At 57.3% G+C, this 8,876-nt stretch overlaps 1 protein-coding gene across 3 annotated transcripts in view; it reads left to right on the plus strand.

The window, feature by feature from the left end:
• The first annotated feature begins 392 nt into the window (after positions 1–392).
• Positions 393–8,876, plus strand: part of CAPN1 (calpain 1) — a 26,001-nt gene continuing 17,517 nt past the window's right edge. For all 3 annotated transcript variants that reach the window (XM_007117417.3, XM_007117418.3, XM_028501177.1), the window contains exons 1-10: positions 393–529; positions 1,276–1,543; positions 1,699–1,768; positions 2,035–2,153; positions 3,502–3,635; positions 3,723–3,891; positions 4,742–4,825; positions 5,175–5,260; positions 5,620–5,694; positions 5,826–5,986. In XM_007117417.3, the coding sequence (XP_007117479.1) occupies positions 1,277–1,543; positions 1,699–1,768; positions 2,035–2,153; positions 3,502–3,635; positions 3,723–3,891; positions 4,742–4,825; positions 5,175–5,260; positions 5,620–5,694; positions 5,826–5,986 (1,165 nt within the window). In that variant the 5' untranslated portion in view covers positions 393–529; position 1,276. The remainder of the gene's footprint in view (positions 530–1,275; positions 1,544–1,698; positions 1,769–2,034; positions 2,154–3,501; positions 3,636–3,722; positions 3,892–4,741; positions 4,826–5,174; positions 5,261–5,619; positions 5,695–5,825; positions 5,987–8,876) is intronic.

Genomic DNA, 8,876 nt, shown 5'->3' on the forward strand with positions numbered 1-8,876 from the left:
GGGCTGCGGGCGGCGGCGCCGCCGGGCCGGACTCCCGGGAATGCCCTCTGGGGGCGCCGCGTGGGGTGGGGCCGCCCGGCCCTGCAACTCGAGCTGTTGCCCCTGGTTAAAAATACCCCCTGTCCTGTCTTCTCCCTCCCCATCCCCCGCGGTGCCCTTCCGTCCGGGCCCCAGCCCTCCCCACCCCGACTGGCGCTGGCCCCTCCCCGGGGACAACTGTGCCTTTTACTAATTTGTCCTCTCGCGCAGTTGGCCCGGCGTCTGCGGAGGGAGGGGCGGGGAGACACCGTGAGTTAGAGAGATAGTCTGAGAAGGTGCCCGAGAGATAAGGGAGGGCTGAGAGGAAGGGGGGTTGGAGCCCGAGGAGGAGGAAGAGAAGGAGCTGAAGGAGGGAGGGAGGGAGGAGGGCGGAGGGGCCGCGGGAGGAGGGCGGGGAGGAGCGCTCTTCCTGGTTGGGCCCTGTCCTCAGCTGCCACCGGGGAAGCCAGTCGCAGGGACCGCAGCGACCCCCCGAACACTCCTCCCCCAGGTAAGGAGGTGGGTGGCCGGGCCGGTGTTCCCGGAACCTGGCCACTGCTCCCGGGCTGAGGGGCTACCTCTACCCCGGGCTCTCTGAGCGCCTGGGACTGGGGCGGGGGCTGGGGAAGCCGCACAGCTCCGGCGCCCGCCCCAGCCTGCGTTCCTCACTGCCTCCAGGGCCCGGGCTGCGCTGGGCTGGGGGAGGGCCGGAGGGGGAAGGACTGAGGCCAGCAGCCCTGATCATTCAACCTGTCTCAGGAGCCTGGGGAGGGGGACCCCGACTGCCTGGAGTACTCAGGCCCCAAGCCAGGGAAAAGGGGCCAGTGTACAGGAGCTCGGCTAGTTTGAGGAGGAGCGTTACAGGCAGGCTAACAGTCAAAGAGGCCTTCCCTGGGGTCTCCCACCTTCCTGGTTCCTTGTGTTATTATTTCGGGCTCTGCCCTTCCCCAACCTGACTGGCTGACCACAGGACTGCAGACCCAGGACAATGGGCATCTGGGAAGAGAGGTGGTAGCACTGGGTGGGGGTAGGGAGATGGTGGCCAGCATACCTGGGGGGATGGGAAGCCCCCTCTCCAGGGTTCTGGGAGCAAAGGGAGGTGGCAGCCCTGATACAGTGAGAGGAGCGATGAGGGGGAGGAACCCCAGGTCTGGGGAGGAAGGATGGCAGCGGGCTGGAGAGCAGTGTTAGCAGACAGGAGCCCCAGCTCTAGTCCTGGGAAGGCCTGGGTTCTGAGCAGGCCCATCTCTCCCACAGGATGGCTGAGGAGGTCATCACTCCGGTGTACTGCACCGGGGTGTCTGCACAAGTGCAAAAGCAGCGGGCCAAGAAGCTGGGCCTGGGTCGCCATGAAAACGCCATCAAGTACCTGGGCCAGGATTATGATCAGCTGCGGGCTCACTGCCTGCAGAGTGGGGCCCTCTTCCGTGATGAGGCTTTCCCCCCAGTGCCCCAGAGCCTGGGCTTCAAGGACCTGGGCCCTAACTCCTCCAAAACCTATGGCATCAAGTGGAAGCGTCCTCCGGTGAGAGGGGCCACCCTGGGTGGGATTCAGTTTACCCCCTTCCTGGGTGAGGAGTGGGAAAAGGACTCCAAGGTCCCTGGAGTGGGGTCTGGGATGGCTGGGTTCCAGTTTCTAGGAGGGGCTGGCCCAGAGACAGGACTCTGGGTCTCTTGCAGGAGCTGTTCTCAAACCCCCAGTTCATCGTGGATGGAGCCACCCGCACAGACATCTGCCAGGGAGCACTGGGTAGGCCCTGGGGCGTTTTGAGTGTTCTTCCAAAGTAGTTCCCTATACCCATTCCTTCCTGCTCTGCCTCAGCCCCTCCCTGCTGCAAGCCCAAGCAGGCTCTGGCTATCAGTGCTGGGGCTGGTTTGCCCAGATTCCTGGGTCTTTTCTATAAGTTGAGGGGCACCCTGCCCAGGGAACCCCAGCTTCTCCGCAGCATGGCACTCGTGTGCACCCTTGGGCGCAGACTGGTAGAGCAGGCCTGACGTGGCGCTTTCCCATCCCAGGGGACTGTTGGCTGCTGGCGGCCATCGCCTCCCTTACCCTCAATGACACCCTCCTGCACCGAGTAGTTCCACATGGCCAAAGCTTCCAGGATGGCTATGTCGGCATCTTCCATTTCCAGGTGAGGAGCCCCACATGCACCTTGAGCAAGGGGGGTGAGGGAGAGAGCGGGGTAGCAGGTACTGGAGGTGGTGGGGACACTGAAGTTAGGGTGGCTCAAGGCCACACCTTGCAGGGCCAGTCCTCCCTCTCGAAAGTATTATATTTGACCTCTTGATTCTATCTCCGATCTGTCACGTGTGAGAATCTGTCATGTGTGAAACGGTCGGGCAGGTATTTCGGCTGGCAGTTTTCCTGGAAGCTTGTGCACATCGGGGGAAAAAAGTGCTTAGAAGAGTAGAAAGATCTCTGTGTTATATCCTGTGGAACAAATCCTTTTCCTCCTCAGGGTCTCAGTTTCCCTATCTGAGAAACAGAGAGTGTTCTGCCGGGGAAAACCGACCAGCATATGTGGCCATCTACACCCTTGGCATCAGTCCACCCACCCACCCACTCCCAACTCGCCTGCACTTTGGCAATCGCCAGCCTCTTAAAGAGCCTTGCAGAAAAGAAAGACTCGGGATTAAGCCTGTTTAAACCAGCGTTTCCTGATGTTGTTTGCGCATAGGGCCCATTTTTCAAATCACAGTAATGAATTCTCAGTAGGCTGGTTTTGGGAGAGACACACCCCCAGGAAGCTTGGATGCGCATCTCTGGCCCCGGTGTCCTCTCCTTCCGCCTAGCCAGGGAGCCCCTTGCCCTACCTCTTCCTCACCCGCCTCGGCGCCTACGGCTTGACTTGCGGGACCCACCGTGCGGTGGCAAGTACTTTGGCCAAGTGCGGCACCTGCCCGCGTTGGCCCGCCGGGGCGTGGCCTCGCTGCCCTTTCTCCACCCTCTCCCCTCACTCCTCCAATCCGCTCCTCCCCGGCCTCTGATTGGCCCGTTCACTCCCTCACAGTGCGGTGGGCCCACCTCCTCCCCTCGCCCCCTTGTTCCGCGCGCGCACACACACAGCCCCGAATGCCAGTGTCTGCCAGTGTCGTAGCACTGAGTCACGTTTGGCCTTGGCGGGCCGACTCCTACCCCTCTGGGAAACTTGTCCGTAAAAGATTCCGGGAGAGACAAGGCCCAAGGGCTTTGCAACCGCTCTATACCTAAAGAGGCACCTTGGTCTGTTTCAAAAAATATCAACAATGCTGCCCTAAAAACTACCTTCCTAATCTTCTTTAGTTTTCCCATGAGGAAAGCATTGCTGTTCCCTTTTGTGGAGAGGGAAAGTGAGGCTCAGAGAGGCTAACTTGCTCAGATCCCGTGTCTAGGATATATGACCTAGAATCAGGTATCTAGTAAGTGGGAGAGCTGCTGAGGCTTGAGCGCAGGCCCAGGGGATCTCGAAGCAGGTACTCACTATGCTCCTCTTCCCCCAGCTGTGGCAGTTTGGGGAGTGGGTGGACGTGGTGGTGGATGACCTGCTGCCCACCAAGGACGGGAAGCTGGTGTTCGTGCACTCCGCCCAAGGCAACGAGTTCTGGAGTGCTCTGCTGGAGAAGGCCTATGCCAAGTGAGTAGGCGCCCAGCGAGAGCTCCAGGCCACCCCCAGAGTGTGGGGTCCCGCTTGGTGCAGAGTGCTGACCTGGGCCTCCCACAGGGTGAGTGGCAGCTACGAGGCCCTTTCAGGAGGCAGCACCTCCGAGGGCTTTGAGGACTTCACAGGTGGGGTCACCGAATGGTACGAGCTGCGGAAGGCTCCCAGCGACCTCTACAGCATCATCCTCAAGGCGCTGGAGCGAGGCTCCCTGCTGGGCTGCTCCATTGATGTGAGTGCGCTCCATCCTGTGACCTGAGTCTCCTAGTGGTTCCCTCTCCCTACCCAGCCCAGCCTCAGACTCGCTGCAGGCTTGGCTCCAGACCCCATCCTTCACCTCACACCATCCCTGGATCCTCAGCCAGCCTCGCCCATCACTTCAGTCCCATCTTCCACCTCCATGCCTGGCGTCATCCTGGTCCCCAAAACCTCAGACCTCAGCTTGTTTTCCTGACTTCAGCTCCATGTTCCTGTCATCTAAGGCCTCGCCTGTCTGCTGTCCAGTTCGCAGCCTCAGACCTCAGCTCCTTCCTAGTTCCAGCTCCCGTGGGCCCCTGCTTCTTCACGTACTCCATTCACTCCCTCAGTTGCTTTTCTCTTCCCACGACTCATCCTCAGACCTCCTTCATCCTTGATCTCAGCCTCCACCCCCATCATCACTGCATCCTCCACTCTAACCCCGCCCCCATGCTCTTCCCCAGTCCTACCCGACTCTAGTCTGTTCTCGGCCCTCTTCTCCGCCTCACTGCGTCCCTCCACACGAGGTCCTCTGAGGACCTCGTGGCTCTGTGGTGAGGGGAGGGGCTGTGCATGGCTGTATGTATGTGTTCATGCATGTTTGCACAGGGTCTGGCTAGCTCTGGCCAAAAGCAGTGTAGTGTCAGTGGGGTGCCCAGACCCCGCCACCAGTGGTAACAATGGTGGAGTAGCAGGCAGCACCCCTTCCAGGTGCTGAGATGGGGTCAGGGTTCCTGCCTGTCACTTTCCATAGCTGTTGTGTGTGCGAGGGAACGCCGAGACTCGGGGCTCATCACCTGACCGGGGATGGGAACACTGGCCATAGTATGTGTGTCTTTCTGCAGATCTCCAGCATTCTGGATATGGAGGCTGTCACCTTCAAGAAGCTAGTGAAGGGCCATGCCTACTCTGTGACTGGGGCCAAGCAGGTACTGCCCCACGTGGAGGTCTTCCCTGCAGGGCGGTTCCTGCTTCCTTGTCTCTCTGGCCCGTGGCCAGGGCTGTGGGAGAGGCCGACTCTTCCTTTGACCTCCTGCAGCACCTTTTCTATCTCCTGGGGACTCTCATCCAGAGATGTTTATCTTGTGCCACCCTGACTTACTCTGGTTTGTGCACATAGCTGCCTTCCTCAGCAGGTTATTCCCTGTCAGCCTTCTCAGCCGTGCCTCCCAGGGTGGGTGCTGGGTGCTGAGCTGGGCTCGGCGAGGGTGAGGTGGAGGGAAGGGGTGCTAAAGATGTGTGCCAGAAGCAGGCACTGATGGGAGCTCTGGGGAACAGGTGAACTACCAGGGCCAGATGGTGAACCTGATCCGGATGCGGAACCCCTGGGGCGAGGTGGAGTGGACAGGAGCCTGGAGTGACGGGTGAGGGGCTGCGGACACTGGCCAGGGAGGCTGGGGGAGGCTGTTCAGTGCCACTGGCATTTCTGCTGGGGGCTCTGCCGGCCCAGGGTGGGCTCGGGATTGGACAGAGGGGCCCATCTGCATGTGACTGGGTCTGAGGACTGCCCTGACAGAGCTCAGGCTGTGCGGGCCACTGTGCCCAGCCTGTCAGCATCCTCAGGGCTTGTGACCCGGCCCCTATAAGACAACCCCTGGGACTGGAATCTCTGGAGTTGGCCTGGAGGAGGCCTCCTGACCCGGGCCAGCGGGGGACAGGCCTCAGGGACAGAGGCCGGGCAGGTCAGTGGCCGGCAGCCCCTGGCAGTGCCCTTTCCCCACAGATCCTTGGAGTGGAACAGAGTAGACCCTTATGTTCGGGAGCAGCTCCGGGTCAAGATGGAGGACGGGGAGTTCTGGTGAGCAGCCCCCTCTTCAGTCTGGCCGTTCTTGGGGACAGGCTCCCAATCCCCCCAAACCCAGCCGTGCCACATCCCTCGGTGCCCTGGCTGGGGGCCCCGGCTCACCTCTCACCTCGACCCCCCCCCAGGATGTCCTTCCGAGACTTCATGCGTGAGTTCACCCGCCTGGAGATCTGCAACCTGACGCCCGACGCGCTCAAGAGCCAGAGGTTCCGCAACTGGAACACCACCCTGTACGAGGGCACCTGGCGGCGGGGGAGCACCGCGGGAGGCTGCCGCAACTACCCAGGTGACCTGGCCTTGGGGGCGCGGGGGGGCGGGGTCTGGGCCCTGCTGCCCCGGACATGTCTTCTCTCTGAGCCTCAGTTTCCTCGCTTGTAAGGTAGGGGTAGTTGTGCTGACCTCGCGAATTTGCTTTGAGGATGAAATATTGAATGTCCTTGTAAATTCCAAAGAGCCACATCTGATTCCCTTGCTGGGGTCTGAGCCAGAGTGCTGACAAGAGGAGAAGGCTTTGCTGCTGTCCAGCTGCCTTCCTGTCACTCCTCATTCCGAGACCTTCCTCCTGGCCCACTGTCTCCCTCCTTGATTCTGTCACCTTTCCCTGGGCGTCTAGATCCATGGGGTATCCTTCCTCTCCCATCTTGCCTTCTCTTCTTACCAGGCTAGAGTCCTCATCCTTACCAGGTTGGAGTCACCATTTTAATCTTCCCCCTGCAACAACCATAACCCTAGTTGAACCCTCTCCACGGGCTCCAGAACCGCTGACTGTGCCTGGAGAGAAGTTACACACCCTGGGCAGTATTTTCCCTGTAAATTCACAGACGCAAACGTCAGTCGTACACTTTGCATGACCCCAGCAGCTCCCATGAGTACGTTCCCACTCTCTCCTCAGACCTGCCTCCACTGTCACTCTCATCTGATTTCATGGGACACCCGTCCCATTCCCACCCCCAAATCCCCCAGCCTGTCTGGACCTGTGCCCGCCTTTGCCGCCTTGCCGCCCGGGACAGTGGCAGAACTGTCCCTGCTCGTGGGGACCCCCCACCTCTCTCCAGACTCCCTTCTCCCTCACTCTGAAAGCCTCCTGCTCCTTCATCTATCACCTCTCACTCCGCGTCATGATGAGAGGACTGCCTGCCTCAAAACAGTCGCCTGTCTCTCGACCCACTCCCCCGCCCATTTCTCTGCTCCCCTTCAAAGTGAAATTTCTCAGGAGTGCCGCCCTCGGCGTTTCCTTGCTCGCTTCCAGTTCAGTGTTTAACCCCCTCCAGTCCAGCTCCCACCCCACCCCGGTGCTGCAGCGTCTCACTGGCCAGCTTCGGCTGTGCCGCGTCCACCACTACAGCTCTGCTCTCATGACCTGCCCCCTTTAGCAGTTCTCAGGCTGGCTCACAGCCCTCTGTTTTCAAGCATTCTTCTCCCTCGCAGTGATCTAATTTCAGTTTTTCCCCAAACAGATGACCACTGTTCCCTGTACCAGTTATTGAGAAGTCTATCCTTTTCCTGCAACGCCAGCCCCGTCATACAGTTCCCACGAACGTGCGGGCCTGTTTCTGAGTTGCTTTTCTGTCCCTTGGCCTATCCCACTGCCAAGAGTGCGTTGGTTTAGTAGCTATAGATTTATAAGTCCTGAAATTGGACAGGATGAATTCCTTCTTCAAGAGTCTCTTAGCTCTTCGTGCTCTTTGCTTTTTTTGTTTTTTCTATGTGAATTTGGGGATCAGTTTACCAAGTCCTACAAAAAGCCCTTTTGAGATTTTACTTTGGAATTGGATTGACTCTGCAGACCAGTTTGGGGAGAATTGACATCTTTACAATTTTGAGTCTTCTTATCCAAGAATGTGGTATATCTCTTTATTTATTTAGGCCTGCTTTACTGTCTTTCATCATAAAGGGCTTATACATCTGTTGAGATTTATTCCTAGATACTTTATCATCTTGTTGCTGTTGTAAATGGTATCTCTTTTAAAATTACCTCTACCAAGTAGTTGCTGATACTGTAGCATGCAGCTGACCTTTTAAGTTTATTCTGTATCCAGCAAACTTGTTAAACTGTAGTTAACTTTACTCATTTTTCTGTAGATTCTTTTTGCTTTTCTAACTGACAGTATAGCATCTGAAATAGTGATGAATTTGTTTCTTTTCCAATTCTTATTATTTTTGTTGCATTTTCTTGTTTAATGTGCTGGCCAGGCCTGCAGCATGCTGACTAGCACTGGCTATGTCCTGGTATTACCCCTCTCTCAAAGGAAAAGGGTTTTTTTTGTTTGTTTTGTTTTTTTTTTGCAGTACGCGGGCCTCTCACTGTTGTGGCCTCTCCCGTTGCGGAGCACAGGCTCTGGACGCGCAGGCTCAGCTGCCATGGCCCACGGGCCCAGCCGCTCCGCGGCATGTGGGATCTTCCCAGACCGGGGCACGAGCCCGCGTCCCCTGCATCGGCAGGCGGACTCTCAACCACTGCGCCACCAGGGAAGCCCCAAAGGAAGAGTTTTTCTAGTAAATGTTGACTGTAGATTTCATCACTAAAAACTTTTCTACTCTAGGTTTTTGGTTTTGTTTATAAATTTATGTATTTATTTATTTATTTTTGGCTGTGTTGGGTCTTCATTGCTGTGTGCAGGCTTTCTCTAGTTGCAGTGAACGGGGTCTACTCTTCGTTGCGGTTCGCGGGCTTCTCCTTGCGATCACTTCTCTTGTTGTGGAGCACTGGCTCCAGGCGCGCAGGCTTCAGTAGTTGTGGCGCACGGGCTTAGCTGCTCCGCGGCATGTGGGATCTTCCCGGGCCAGGGCTGGAACCCGTGTCCCCTGCATTGGCAGGCAGATTCTTAACCACTGCACCACCAGGGAAGCCCCTTGTTTTCATTTTTGTATGGACCTTTAATCAGATTAACGAAGCTTAATGTTATTAAATACTTTATTATTAGAATTAGCTTTTTTCTTCTATCTGTTAAAAAGGTAAGTTACACTGATCACTTTTCTAATATTAAATTAACCTTACATTCCTGAGATTAAAAACAACAGTCATGACATAACTTTTTTTTTTTTTTTTTTTTTTCGGTACGCGGGCCTCTCACTGTTGTGGCCTCTCCCGTTGCGGAGCACAGGCTCCGAACGCGCAGGCTCAGCGGCCATGGCTCACGGGCCCAGCTGCTCCGCGGCATGTGGGATCTTCCCGG

This window comes from Physeter macrocephalus, chromosome 16 (genome assembly GCF_002837175.3).
Source record: "Physeter macrocephalus isolate SW-GA chromosome 16, ASM283717v5, whole genome shotgun sequence".
NCBI lineage: Eukaryota > Metazoa > Chordata > Mammalia > Artiodactyla > Physeteridae > Physeter > Physeter macrocephalus.